Below are 15,675 nucleotides of genomic sequence, written 5' to 3' on the forward strand. Positions count from 1 at the left end.
ATATAAGGGTTTAATATAGTTAAATCAAGAATTAAAAATTATAGGTTTTTTTGTTTAAAATATTTGATATATAAAAGCTTCATCATAATCATTTATAACATTTGCATTTTTCATACCCTTTAACTTTATTATCTGCTACTTCATTAGATTAATAAGGAAGATATTTATTAATAAATAATATGAAAATATTATTTATGTTAATGTACAAATAAATATATTCTAAATCTTAAATCAATTTTATTACCTTACTTTTTTCCCCAAAATAAATAAAATTACCTATATGAGTTTAATTTTGTATTTCCTGTTCAGAAAGTTGAGAAAGAACTATTCTGAGGAAAAGGAATTCATAATTATCAGTTTTCTAATTATTTCCTATTATTAGTTCTTGTAGTGAGTGGCTATCGTAAATTGGGAACGGGGGTTCATGTATTATATGAGATATTGGCAGGGATGGACTGCAAATAACGGCAGGTGGGCTGCCTAATGGGTAGGGACAAAGGACGGATAATTTTAGAAGCCGATTAAAATACAAATTGGTTGATTGAAGAAAATGTATTAAAAAATTCTAAATTATCTAAATATTGATTACGTTTTAAAACAGAAAAAATTTAATTTAAAACCTCATAACATATTACATTCACCTGCATTTATTTGTGAATTATGTTATTCCATGCTTTAATTTTAAAAAGTAATTTCGTAATTGCGGAAACAGACAGAATATATTATATATAATTAACACATAATCAATTCAGCATGAATGTATAAATAGATATTTTTCATATAAAAAATATTGATAGTATAACTATATCTTATGGCAGAAGTTGCCAAATTATCAATCTCTAGTTTGATCTTATTTAAAATAAAGGTAAATCAACAAAAGATATGATACTCAAATTAAATGAACTACACTGATCAAATGTTACCTGAAAATGTCATGGACTGTGAATGACTATTTCAACGAATATTTATAAAAAAGAATATATTCAGATGAATGGACGAGCTAAACCAAATAATTAAAAGTTTTAATGAGAGATTTTCAGAAAATAGAGGACTCGGTGATATACAATATTTTTACCCTAATAAATTTCCACATATTAATAATGTGGGTAATCACTAGACATATTATCCGAATTAGTGAAAGTCCCCAGTCGTAAATTATGACAAGAATTAATTTATTTTGCTAAAATATATGCAAATAAAAGTCTGCGAATATGCTATCCAAAGAAAAAATTGGCCATAATATGGAATGCGAAGAAGATAATAATGACTCGCATATTTGTGTGTATAATCTTCGGCTTATTTACAATCTCCATATCGCGACACACTCCAATTTATTGCTTGCTTACGAATTTATATTAACATTATTAGTTACTCAAGTAGCTGTGAGCGAAGCTTTAGCAAATTAATAATAAAAAAAGATAGCGTGCCAATATTGGAAAGGGCAAATTAGTAAATTGGGAGTCCAAATTTAATTTGAGATGATATCCTCCTTTATTTAAAGACAAATTCGTTTTTGCTACATAATTTGTTAAAAAATTATAATATAGTATTATTTCAAGTGCAATTTTAAACGAGCAATTATCTTTTAATAATATATTGGTTTTTTTTTTCATTTATTAAAATAATCGTAATAAATTTTTTAACACCTCGTTTTGGTAAATTTTGTCAAAATAAGATATTAAATTTTTAATATAGAATACGAGATGAAGCGCCGAAGGCCGGGCAAAAGTCAACCGAAGGCCCGTAAATGGGTGTATGGGGAAACCCCCCCATAAAACAGGCTTTTGGAATACGCCCACGGTGTCGAAGCATTCCCAGTCTGTCCCTGGAAAGTGGATATATGGAATATCTTAAATGTTATTGGAAAATATACATGGAAATATGGAATATCAAATATTTTTGAAAAATATGTAATTTTAGTACATTATGGTCTTGGATCAATGTAAGGGAATCTATGTAAAATAATAGGTTATTAGATGACAAGTAAAATCTTTAAAAATGGTTTATTTATATCTGATTATAGATATGATTATGAATAACGTATTGTAGTCAAATAATTTACCAATATTATCAAAATTATTTTTTAATATGATTTTGTGTTTGAAGATTAATATTTTTTATTTGACTTTATTCCTCTTATTAAAGTTAAATTCATAAATGTAAGTTTGATTATGTCTATCAATTTGAGTTTTAATATCATTTTTAAATAATATTTTCTAATTATTTACAGTAAAAAATATGTAATATATTAATTAAAAACAAAAAATTTAAACAAATATTTATCATTCGATTAAAGAATATAATAAATTTCATCCAATAGCAATTATTTTGGTAAATTCTAAAATAAATTTGGAGCAATTACTCCTTCATTTAATTCATAAGATGAAATTAATACCAATATTATTGAGCTTTTTATTGATTCATATATTGCTAACTTCTTCAATCATATGCAATGCAACGATATCTGGAGGTGGGTTATCGCAAATAGTCGATTAATTATGCAATCCTTAATAATTAACAATTTTTACTGTTTTATATTCTAAGGGTATCATCTTTAAAATAGAAGAACATATGAAATGGTTTTATAATATTTTGATTTTATAAAATGTTTATTTTCTTAATTATATAAATATCATATTTTTATCTAAATAAATTGATTTAAGAAAAAAATCTATTCATACTGAGAGGTTTTTTATTCATAAAAAATCCTAAGAGTTTTAAAAACTATTTTATAAATATCTGACCCTTATCAACTGTCATATCAAAATTTGACAGATTGCGGTGATTGCCATGAAATGTTCTTATTTTATTTTTTATATTTTTTTCTAATATAAAATATTTTAGTCCATAAAAGTAACGCAAATAATTAATATATATATACTTTATTAGATATGTAAAATTTTAAATCTGAATTTTAAAAAATCTAGATATGTTTATTATGTTTTACAGTAATTAATATATGTTGCTTATTAAAATTAGTTTTAATCAACACTTCAAAACAACTTTTAATAATAATAATTGCAATAACAGCTTGCCATATTAAATTAATGAGGAAATAATAGGCAATTCTAGTGTTTTACAAATCTATAATGCTTAAATAAAAAAAAGTTATATAAGGATAGGATTTTTTTAAAATTTTTATTGACATCTATTTTTCTGTTCTTATGTAAGATGTATCATGATTTTTTGGGAAGTGATAATTTTTTTTGTCTGTTAGATTCCTCCTATAAATATTGTTATAGGGCTTTATACCCACTTGGTGCAAGTCTTTGACTGGATTATATTGGTTCTTTACTTCTTTCTATTATAGTGTTTCTCTGAAAATTTTCAATTGTAGTCATTTTTAAAAATTATACATTTTTCATTTAATTATTATCTATAGTCAGGGATGCACTGATATAACATTTTCATTGCTGATACTTGATTCCAATTTTTTTTAAAATAAAATATAATCCAAAAAAACTTTAATTTGAAATAAATATATTTTCCTAATTTTCCACAAAAACATTTTTTTATTATTAATTTTAATCATAAAAATACACTTGAATTTTAATATTTACTATAATTGTCTAAAATTATTCATTTAAAAGGTTTATTTAATGTTTAAATATTTTAAATACTTTTCCATTGCTTAACCAGGTTTGGAAATTAAAATTCCTGAAAATTTACCACAACCACTTTTTATTCAGAATCCTTTTTTATAGTCCAGTTTCCATAAAAAATATGCAATTAATTAAGATTATTCATTTATATACAAATGCTTACCCAGGATATATTCAGAGGGGTTACTAAATGAATTTAAATAGTTCCTTTATGGCATAAATTCTGAATTATTTATAGATAAAATTATTATTTTAAAAACAAACTGATGTTAATTATTTTTGAAGAAGCATTAAAATTAAAAGCTCACATGTTATATTTAATTGTTAGATAGGATAGGATCATCTAGATTAGTAAATCATAAATTACTCCACAATTAAAATGTAATATTGATCTGCATTTAATTTCACAATAATTCTCATTTACTAAGGGAATTACGATAATTTTTTTAGAGAATTGCTTAGATGTAAATTAATTGATTTATACTTTATAAATATAAATTTAAGGAATAAAATTTGTATAAATAATGAGAAATAAAACGAGATATTTTTCCCAAAACATTTTGCAAAACTGGTAGATTTTTTCTGGCCATAACATAAATACACTTGTTGGGGTTGTCTGATTATAAGCATCTATAAGATTTATGAAATAAAAGATTATTATTACCATTGCAGCAATAAATTAGATTGCCACACTAAAATAATTTATAAATTGTTAATATCATGAAGGCAAAAGGTTTTATTATAAGAAGTGCACCAGAAAATCGTGACTTAGATTTAAAAAATTCTTTTTGATTACAAATTTAGAAATGCAAAATTTTTTTTTACCTGAAAATAAATTACTCATTTTATTATTTGACTATAATCTAGAATAAAAGTATTGTCAAGTTATATGACATAACAAAATATTGAAAATTTTGAGCTATCTTTTTTTTCTTCAAAACTCCTGATATTTAAATATATTTTACAACAATGCTTGCTAGGACAAAGATCTCATATATAATATAATAAAGATAGTCATAGATTTATTTTTTCAGAGTCCTATTAGAAAATCTATTTTATTAGATATTATTTCTTTAACACCATTAGGAAAATGTTCAAGACTTACGATATTTGCTTGCCCAACAAAAAATGGAAAAAATATACAGTATCACTCTACTCGTCGTTGTCCGATTTTATAGATAAAGTGGGGAAGGAGCACAATTTTAATAGCGAAAATTATTCGTTAATTCACCGAGGTAACGAATTGGATAAATCCCGCCATTTTCAGACTTATTCGAATATTCCTAATAATGGGCGAATCGAGTTTATATCGAAATCGCCTTCTTTGGGAGATCCAAATTCCGTACAATCGAATATCTTATTAAAAAATGAGGCTTCGACTAGTTCGCAAAATTATTTATTGAAAGATAGTAATGCTATTAACCTCGCGTTGGTGATAGAAAAGTCCCCGAATTTTAATTTTGAAGGGAAAATACAATTTAAGGTTAGCAGTAGCGACACGCTTTGGTCCATACTGACTACAAAGCGCGATGACTGCCATGATCCCATTTTTAAACGACTCGCTCAATATTTAATTAGTAATTTTGGTAGTTATAAGGAATATATCCCGCAAGTAATCTATTTTAGACAAATTATATGTGGCGTTAAGGATTTGACCGACACCACGCTTCAAACATTGGGGGTTCACGACGGATCAGTTAGAATTAAATTTAAGTTTGTTCATCAAGAATCGATATTAAAGGAGAATGAAGAACCACTCCAACAGATGCCTAAAGGTCATATATTTCCTTCAAAAATAGTAAATGCATCTCTATTAAAATCGAAATACGATAAACTTTATGAAAACAAACAAAGTATTAATATATCTACGTATCAATCGGATTTCAATAATGTTTTAAATGAAAAAACTTTTAATACAAAACAAGATAATCTTATTCATAACGATGGGCATAATTTTAAAACAAAAACCCAAAATAATCTGGATGGTACTTACAAAAAGCTTAAAATGACTCCTGACATTCCCTCAACATCCTTCAATTATCAACAAAATCCTCATAATCCCGATAATTTGCCGCGCAATAATGAAAACCAACCGGCGATTATAAAAAGTGACAATCATAAAAATAATACGCCATATAATTTAGATACAAAATCTTTCGCGAAAATTAACGTCGACAACCTATTTTCATCCATTACCCTAAATAACACCAATCCTCCCTTGGATAGGAAAGCTTTTTATTATCTCATGCCACTTAATAAGGGCCTGGAAAAATCAACTCTCGCTTCACAAGCCATTCCTGACGAATTTTTCGAATTGACTGAACTAGATGTTCGTTTTATGTTGTCGGATTTAGTGAAAAGGAGGCAGGATCTAGAAAACGCGCCACTCAAAACTCGTGAGATGATGCAACTGGAAGCGATGAATAAGATGCATAGATATCCAAAATGTCTAGTCAGATTACATTTGCCAAAGCATAATCCCATGGTGGTTTTCGAAGAATGTGACAGGGTGTATATTCAAGCTATGTTCAGATCCGATGAAACTTTATCAGATTTGTACAATTTTGTTAAAGAAAGCATACCAGTATTGAAGATAGGTCAGACGTCGTTTTACTTATTTACCGCACCTCCCAAACATTTGTTGCAAAATACAAATCACATTACGCTATTCGATGCCAATCTATATCCTAGCACCATAATTCACATTGGTTTTAATCCAGGACTTAAGTCCGTTAAAAATGAATTGAACAATACTATTAAACTACCAAAATATTTAGCGAAGGATGCTGAGTTAATGATGAACGATTTTTTTGTAGAACTAGGAACGGATAAAAAATAGTTGATTTTAATATAAAATATGTGAGAACATTATTTATTGGTAAAATTTTGATATAGGGTGACATTATTTAATCGCTCAGAATAAATAAATAATTTCTTATTGCTCAGATAATAAGCTGGATTACTGAGAAAGATAATAATTGATTAGATATTTAAAATGCTCATAATTTATTTGAAATTCACGCTTATTCGTTTGAATTATAAGAAATAATTTATTAGAGTAGTTCCGATAAATTTTAAAAATTGGAATTTTTGTTTTATAAATAAAATTTTCAACAATGATATGAACAGGGATGTAGTTTAGGTCGTAAATTTTATATAGTATTGGCCAATGACAATATGCATGGATACTATCCGTTAATACATTGTCTGCCCCCATTAGGATCATTTTAAGTGATTATTTCTAAAATACTTGTTTCTTTTACACTTTTTACCTCTAAATAATTAAAGTATGTTAATTATATGAAAAGTATATCTAAGTTAAAATATTTCCAAAATCATAATTTATACTAATAGTATTCCTAATCTTCAACATATTTTGTTATTTATCCATAACTACGCTTGTAACGGTGCAATTAAAATATTTCTTTATATAATGACTTATTTTTTCAAATTATTTAATTTTCTTATATTTGTAAAATATTTAAAATTTACTTTTCTAATAAAAATGATATGAAAGTATTCTTCTTGATATTTCAAAATTAAAACGGTTTAAAATTTTATTGATGAATCTTCACGTTTAAAGTTTTGGTCAAATCTAACCTTTTTTAAAAAAATCCTGATTATAACCAAAAATGTTTGCTTTAAAAATAGGAATATAACATGATAGAGTATTGTAATTCATTTTATTCAATTATATTTACATTTGTATTATATTAACTAGTAATACTTAATAATATAATATTCCATATCATATAAGATCATAATTGTTCACTCAATTGATTTTGAATAATATCCAAGGAGTTTAAAGAGAGTTGTAAACTTTTCATCCGTGCATAAGATGATCCCTCATGTTGTTGACCTAATTTAAAGTTATAAGATATCAAAAAGGGAAAGGTAGGGGCACTCTACTTCCATATATCCTGCAATGCCAATATTACCCTTATTGAAAAATAAGGAAATCAAACTTTATTTGTAATGGTACTATGACAGCTAATTATAATAGCATCTATAATATGAGAGGATTGGCTCATATAGTAGGGAAATAGAATTTTATGAAGCCAATATATTTTTTAGTTATCATTACATATAAATTGAAAGCAAAAATGTAGTATATTAATCAAAAGCAAAAATGTAGTATATTAATCAAAAGCAAAAGTGGTATATTAGTCGAAAGCTAAAAAGTTTATAATCATCAAAAACAAAAGATGGTATATTATTCAAAAGCTAAAACTATATATATGTATTTTGTGGCTATAAAAGGAATTTGAATATATAATTGAAGCTATTATAAAACCATAGTAGTATAAATAATATATAATACTACAATTATTACTGCAATACCCTACCAAATCAAAATTAGCTAAAAAAAGGAAATCAAAATTAGATATTTTCTTGCCTTTCCGCTTACATTCATTTACACCCCTTCCCCTAATTTTTATTATAATGATAAGATCTTAATAAGGCCCTATCCCCTCTTCTCTGGTAGGTTCAGAGCACCTTGCCCTCCTGTTTTAAACGTGTTTGGATAAAAATTATTTGTGGGGGGTCCCAATGGGTTGTTTATAAACTATTTTCACTAAATAGCTGTTATAATTGATAATAGTTATTGGCAAAGATTGATTTTGAACCTTGTTAAGCCAATTATTTCAAATCACATAATAATAATCAAGGATGCACTGATACTAACATGATTAACTTAATTTCGTTATTTTGCTGACATAATTTAGTATCACTATAATAGTTTTTGTTTTCTGATTACTTATTTCAAGAAATTAATTTGTAAATTGATTTAATTTAAATTTGATCATAACATTTTTTTATATTATTATACAATTTAACAGTTTATATAAATAATTTTAAAATCATAAAAAGAGGCATTCAAAGTATATTTATGTATGAAGAGAGCTAAATTTAAAAAATGTGCATTTGGCAGATTCCCCCCATCCCCATAGTATAGGTGTGTAACCTGTGGTGGAAGGGGATAAAAAATTTTGAAAAAATATAAAAGGAAACTGGTGTATAGCTAGCATATGTGGGGGAGGGTGGGAGAAATCCTTCACCCCATAGCAAGAATTTTTGAAAAAACATAAAACAGCTTCATGAATTGTGAATTGCAAGGTATTTTATTTCAAATATGTTATATTCTATTCTAAATATTACCAAAAGTTAAATTAATTTAAATATTTATTTCTTGTATATCTTATCTCACCAAAGTTTAAAGTTTCTCTTATATTTTTGACATTAAACACTTATTGATATAATTTATCAACCAAAAAAAATTATATTTAATTTATCTTTATTAAAACCATGATTAGAAAATTTCTAGTATATGAAAATAGACAGAATTTGTTGAATATAATTAAATCTGAGACTTATTGTGCTACAGGAAAAAAAACTGCAAAACAAAAAAGAACCTTCAGCATCAAGCTATTACAGCATTTTTTGGATCTAGAAAAGCTTATTTTTATGCCCTTGGAGAAATATCAAAATCACCTGAAACACATATTTCATCTGCAGCTATAGATTTAATTTGACTGCTGATTTTTTTCATTGGAATGTATTAATAAATTATTTATTATACATAACAATTTTATGCAATATTTTCAAAAAAAAATGGATCTGGCTGAAATTATGAGAATCATGAATATTATTATTACAACTTAGAAGACTGATATAATATCGACCAGGAATTTCTCGAGATTTATGTGATTGTTGTGGTGAGAGCCAAATTATATGATTTTGATATTTACAAGCCTAGACTTTACCTAAATATTTAACAAATTTTATTCAATATAAATGTATCTGACAGCCAATTAATTTCAAAATTTAAATGTTATCAAAGATTCATAATTATAGATAATCCAAGAAATACAATGAAAGCATTGAATAAAAATATATTGAGAGGGCCTTCTCTCAATGCAAAGAATAAATACCTATATCAAAAATATGGCATCGCAAAATTGAATGAATAGGCTAGCTTTACTCATTGTACAACACAAAACATTGCAAAATATGATATGAAAATGAAGAATAAATATTAAAGGTTATGCAACAATACCTGAAACCTAGCTCAAAAGCAAGGAAAAACAATTTTTGAATTAAACTGGGTGAATAGATCAATTTTTAATGTGCCAGGTCTAAGTTTTGAAAAAATATATTAAAGCTGGTAATTAAGCAAATTTATGTTCCTTCGTAAAAATTTATTATCGGCTGGGTTAAACAACTTGTGCAAATATATTTTATGGCCTAGGAGAAGTAAAAATAATGAGCTGACATTTTCACCAGTCTGTCTTGCATGTTATTTGCAAGACTCACACCAAATATCAGCCTGATAGAAAGTGTCAGTGATTTCTGATTATTGTTTTTTTAACATTTACAAAAAACTAGGCAAAGTTTGCATGGTTTAATATATAATTTGTATAATCATATATATAAACATGTTAACCTGAACTGATTTCCACTAAATAATTTATATTACTTAGTAATTCAATATAAACTTTCTCAATTTCTTTGGTAAACTGATTATTTAAATTTTCAACTTGTTTTGCTACAGATTTTTCTTTGGACATTTCATTCAATAATAGACCTAAGATGTAATATTACAATATTCGGTACATTTTATCATACCCGAATACTGTAATATTTGAGCTATTTGCTTTTCAACTTCTTCTAATTTATTTATGTTTTCTAAAGGAGTCCTGCTCATTTGAATTTAAAATTCTTTGGTTGGTATAACTTTCATATAAAAACCTTTCATATAAATAATTGCGACTTTATATGGTTAATGAGTGAATGTATGGAAATATTCTAAATACTAACCTAATTTGCTAAATACCGACCAAAATATTAAAATGTAATAAAACTCTTATTATTTAATATATTAATACGGAATCACGTGGTCGAGTCCGGCCTCCTATATATTATCCCCCCAAGGATGAAACCACCAAGTTAGAATAAGAAAAAAAACATGACCATTCCCGGGATTCGAACCCGGGACCATGGGATAAGTAAGCCAAGCTCTTGTCTACTAGGCCATAGAGGCTTTTCAAAATTCACGATTTTTCAAATATATATTATAAATACGTTTAATTTTTTATAACCAATGGGTATAAAGTCGCAATTATCACAACCAATCATAAAAATAGTCGCAATTATTCTCATTCGCAATTTTTTATATGAAAGGTTTTTATATGAAAGTTAGGGAAACGAAATTCTTTACCATAAGAGACAATCCAGTTATATCTAATTTGACAGATTTTTAAGATAGATGTCAATTGTTATAGAATATTAGAAAAATTGTCATTTTTTCGAAAGAAATTCTTCATACTAATTTTAATATGTTGAAGTAATAAATGTTGGTCTAAGAGTTTTAATTGTTAGAAAATTATGTATATTAATTTTCATTTATTTGTATAACATCATATTTGTAATTCAATATTTATATAACTCAATATTGTAAATTTAATATTCTCTACTTATTTTAGTAAAAAAATTAACATTTCTATCGAAGTCTTCGATTCTATTATAATACTCACGCAAGAAAATACTTCATCTTAAAAAGCAATTATACCCCCCCCCCCACCCACTCTTTATTGGACGCAAAAAAAAGGTGGGAGACCAACACACCCCAAACACTCCTTCCTATTCAGCGTTTACATGAGCGGGAGGGGTGGGAATAGTTTGCATCCTATTCTTTTGAGGAGGTAGGCTGCTTTAATGGGGGTATGATAAATTTTTTGAGGGGTTATCTATTAAATTTTGAGATCAAATAGGACAAAATTTATTGCTATAAAAATTAATACTTTTATTATAGAATTATTATAATACAATTCATCGACCAAATCTATATATTACAAACAATCATAGACATTATTTCCCAAATAAACTTTCATGATCAAAAAACAATTCTTTTATATTCACAGTATTTTGATAGTTGGTGGTAGAACTAAAATAATTTAAGTTATTCTTTTTAAAATTTATGAAATGAGCACCAGTATAATTAATAATGGTAAAACATAACTGCCGAAGGTGGCGAAAATATTTTAAAAGGGTAGATTTTTGAGGGGGTGGGGGTTTGCATCCAGTGAAAATTCTGTCATGTAGTCGATGTATCAGATGAATAATTGAGAGTCACCATCGGTGTACGTCTAGGGTGTAACATGGTCCGGCCTCACACTTGTGTTAAATGTAATAAGATTCGAAAGCAGACACGGCCTGAATTGTTTTTATAGTCAAGTTTAATATCAATGCCATATTTCATTCAATTATGTCATCAATAACTGTTTTATAAGTTACTTAACAATCTTGAACCCATCAACCTATTCTCCGCGGACGGATTAAGACGTGATGGAATAACTACAATTCTTTAGTCTCTGTAAATCATCAATATTGTATTTTACTTGTATCTTATTATTTTCTTCTAACACAAGCATAAATATATTAAACCAGGCCAATTAAAAAATAAAAATTTCAACAATTTTATATTTACATTAAAAGTCATATCCGCAAACCGCCAATTTTCACCTAATACTTTTTAATTTTTGAAAACTTTAGGCATGACATTTTACCAATGAGGCTAGTGAATTCCTTTCAAAAAAATTTGGAATAAAATATTCCAACATAACTATGGCTAAATTTTGGGTCGCAAATAGTCGACATATTTTATTGATATTAATATACATAATTTTTAATATATTTTTATAGCTTTTTAAATAAATTATATTAATAAAGATTGATTATAAAAAAATTAAAAATAATAATAATACAAAAAAAAACATAAATAAAATAAAATGGAAGAATGCTGGTTGATGTGAGATAAAAATTTAACTTAAGTAATATATAAAATTTGATAATATATAATATATAAAGAAATAAAAAATAAATTTTCTATATTTTTAAGAAAAAATTTAAAGTAATGAGTAAGATTTCGTTTTACATTTACTTAAAAAAAACACGTTACTCATAATTTAAAAAAATAACAAACGTCATTTCTTTGCCTCGAAAAAGGGCCATCAGTAACGATGTTACTTTGCAACAATATAAGAATTATATAATGAAAACAAACAAGTATTTTTTTTAAGAAATATTATATTCTGAAAATCAATGGGGAAAAAACCTCTTTCCACATCAATAATAATCGATTAATTTTTAAAAATGCTTCGTTGAAAAAAAACATTTGTAACATAACAATGTTCAATGAAGGATTTTACAAATTGCAATTTAGATAAATTCAAATTTATAAAGTGGTCAAGATAAATTTTAAATATTATCGCCTTTGCGCGCTTATTTTTTTGTATAGTATTAATCGCGCGCTACTTTTAAAAGTAGTATCTAAAATAAAATTGTCTATAAAGTAAAACAAAGTGTTTATGTATAATATATTATAGAACACACATATATTATGTAGAGGAAAACATATATATGTGATACAACGGATAAACGCAACAAAATCTTTAAACTTTATTCTGGAAAACATTTAGCCAGGCAAAATATTTGACTTTAAAAAGTATATTTAAAAATATTAAATAAAATGATCAAAATTGAGTAAAAATTTATTCTTATAGAGAAAAAAGGGAATAAAATGAATAGTATTATAGCGCAAAGTGTTTAAATAAAGTAAAATTTACATAATCCATGTAAGTTTTATACATAGATTATAAACATTGATCAAATCTATATATTGCAATCATAATTATTTAGAATTAAATGTTTACCGTCCCACATATAAATTTATTTTTTAATTAAATTTAAATCGAATACTTCTAAAAATAATTATACTATAAGACAAACAACTATCTCTATTATTCGCTAATTACATTTAAATTAATATTTAAAAATGTTGATATTAAAAAAGAGTATGTCAATCGTTTACTGTTAAGAGTTATCTTTAAACTATTATAATCAGGAGTGCATTGCGAGGCGGGCTAAGTCTTCCCGCTATTTTTTTTTAGCTACCCCTCCAAATTTTGACGGGAAGTGAGGATTCTAACAAAAATTATAATATTTTTTTAAAAGTATTAAATTTGAATCCCTTTTCTCATTAATATTGTTGCAAAAATTAAATTTTTATATAATCAAAAATCTTCTATTTTTTTATAACCACATAGAAAGATAGAGAAGCATAAAATTTTATATTTCAATATTTTTATTTTCCATTATATAGAAATCTTTATAAGTCGTCTCTGCTTCTACTTTATTTAAAGTATAGGGTGAGATTTACCCTCAACAAATAGTGATAATAATTAGCTCCATTGTTAGTATGTTTTGAGTCAAATCCAAAAAGGCTCAACTAAATTTTAAATCACTCGTTCTAGATTTAAACTTAACGGATACCTCAAACTTGAAAGATAAATACACCCTTGCCTCAAAACTGCGATTTTTTTTAGGATTGAGCTGATTTAATAACCCTACAGGCAAAAAATAATACAAACAAACAAATTCATATTTTTTATTAGGTTTGCCAACAAACCATTTTTTTTGATTGACTGAATTGAAAAAAAATAAATATTTGAAACATATTGACAATAATAGAATATTATGTAAGCAGAAAACTATACGAAAATTTTATGAAGAATGGGAAATAGCTATAATAAAAATTAAAATTTTTTTTAACAGTTATTTTTATCTTTAATCCACAATTAGTGTTTATTTTTACTTTATCTTACTCATCTTTGGATATGTATCACCTATAATACAAATTACTCTCCTAGGGATAGGCGCTAAATTATCACGTTTAAATATATAATAAGGTAATATTGTACTCATTTCAATGAAAATTATTTTATTTATTATTGTTCAATCACATTGTGCAGGAGAGTGTATCTACATCCATTGCAAAACAAAAATATTCTACTAAAATAAGAAATAATACAGATGCAACTACGGTTGCCGCAATTGTAATTACTTATCTTGTAGTACAACATTCACAGAGCTACTTATCATTACAATGAAGGTAGAATCTTTCCCCATAATATTTAACGACTCCAAGATAAATGAAAACTTTACTTGTAGAACAAAAATGAGCAAGGATATCATCAATGTTTTAGAACCCGAATTCAGGAGGTCAATTCTTGACGATTTGAAAGATGGGCATGGGCATACATATTCAATTCTAACAGATGCATAGGAAAATATTAAAATATTTTTTTTGACCCTTCGCTATTTCAACAAAATTAAGGACGTTTTAAGAAAACTATTAAATTTTTTCCCCTCAAATAGTGAAAAATCCAAAGACATAGCTAGCCATATAATGGTAAATATAGCAAATTCGGGATTATCAATAAATTACATGTCAACTTTATGATCTGATAATGCCTCAGTGAATTTGGGAAAAACCAGAGTGTATTTACAGAATTGAGTCAGCACAATGTTGGTTGCAATATGTTCCTAATACCCGCCATCTATAGAATTTTAAAATTTTATAAACCTTTAAATATTTCTTAAATAAAGATTATAAAAGCTGTCCTAACATTTTGAAAATTTTTTCAGTAATGAATGGCAGAGGTATATTTAGGAATGATTTCACATGTAGGAAATTTACTACATACTGTTAATGTGCAGTTGAAATCAGAAGAATCTTAACAATTCACAAAATTATGCTGCAGATGTGTTAATCTTTACAAAAATTGACAATAAATTTTATGGCGCCATTGCTAAAACTATATTAAAATGTTCAAATATTTTAAAAATACCGATAGACATTGATGTATTGTTTGAGGATATTGTAATGCTTTCTATTTTTGATTTACAATGTAAAAAATATATTTATTTTATGCGAATGTAAATAAAAAAATATGGAAAATTAAATATAATATTAATTGTATATTATTTGAGATTTAAATAATGGAACTAAACGTCTACCGTCGTTATTGAGATATTTATAAAATTCCTGGCATCTAATGTTGTTAAAACAACCCTTTTCCTAGGCAGTCCTCATCAGGCTAAAAATGCGCTCGGATGAGGCATTAGAATGAGGTAAAGAAGACATACTCGCAATTTTTTTCCAAGCATGGGGATTTATTGTTATTACGGAAAAATTCTACCCGTTTCTCCTTTGCTTTTAGACAATCTAACT

The 15,675-nt window shown here is 26.2% G+C and overlaps 1 protein-coding gene and 1 long non-coding RNA gene across 2 annotated transcripts; one reads left to right on the plus strand and one right to left on the minus strand.

The window, feature by feature from the left end:
- The first annotated feature begins 2,801 nt into the window (after positions 1 to 2,801).
- On the plus strand, positions 2,802 to 6,542 carry LOC135923664 (uncharacterized). Its single transcript, XM_065458535.1, has 2 exons — positions 2,802 to 2,853; positions 4,689 to 6,542. The coding sequence occupies exon 2, from the start codon at positions 4,693 to 4,695 to the stop codon at positions 6,439 to 6,441; it is 1,749 nt and encodes a 582-aa protein (XP_065314607.1). The 5' UTR covers positions 2,802 to 2,853; positions 4,689 to 4,692; the 3' UTR covers positions 6,442 to 6,542.
- Positions 6,543 to 7,344: 802 nt separating this feature from the next.
- Positions 7,345 to 10,347, minus strand: LOC135924990 (uncharacterized). The gene is made up of 3 exons (XR_010571481.1): positions 10,230 to 10,347; positions 10,048 to 10,188; positions 7,345 to 7,461 (listed from the first exon to the last, which is right to left on the minus strand). It is a non-coding gene; the product is annotated as an uncharacterized LOC135924990 (long non-coding RNA).
- Positions 10,348 to 15,675: the final 5,328 nt, after the last annotated feature.

This window comes from Gordionus sp. m RMFG-2023, chromosome 2 (genome assembly GCF_954871325.1).
Source record: "Gordionus sp. m RMFG-2023 chromosome 2, tfGorSpeb1-WG-v2, whole genome shotgun sequence".
Lineage (NCBI taxonomy): Eukaryota > Metazoa > Nematomorpha > Gordioida > Chordodea > Parachordodidae > Gordionus > Gordionus sp. m RMFG-2023.

Bases quoted from the DNA above. Each gene is read 5' to 3' on its own strand.
- LOC135923664 (XM_065458535.1), top strand. From the start codon at position 4,693: ATGTTCAAGACTTACGATATTTGCTTGCCCAACAAAAAATGGAAAAAA.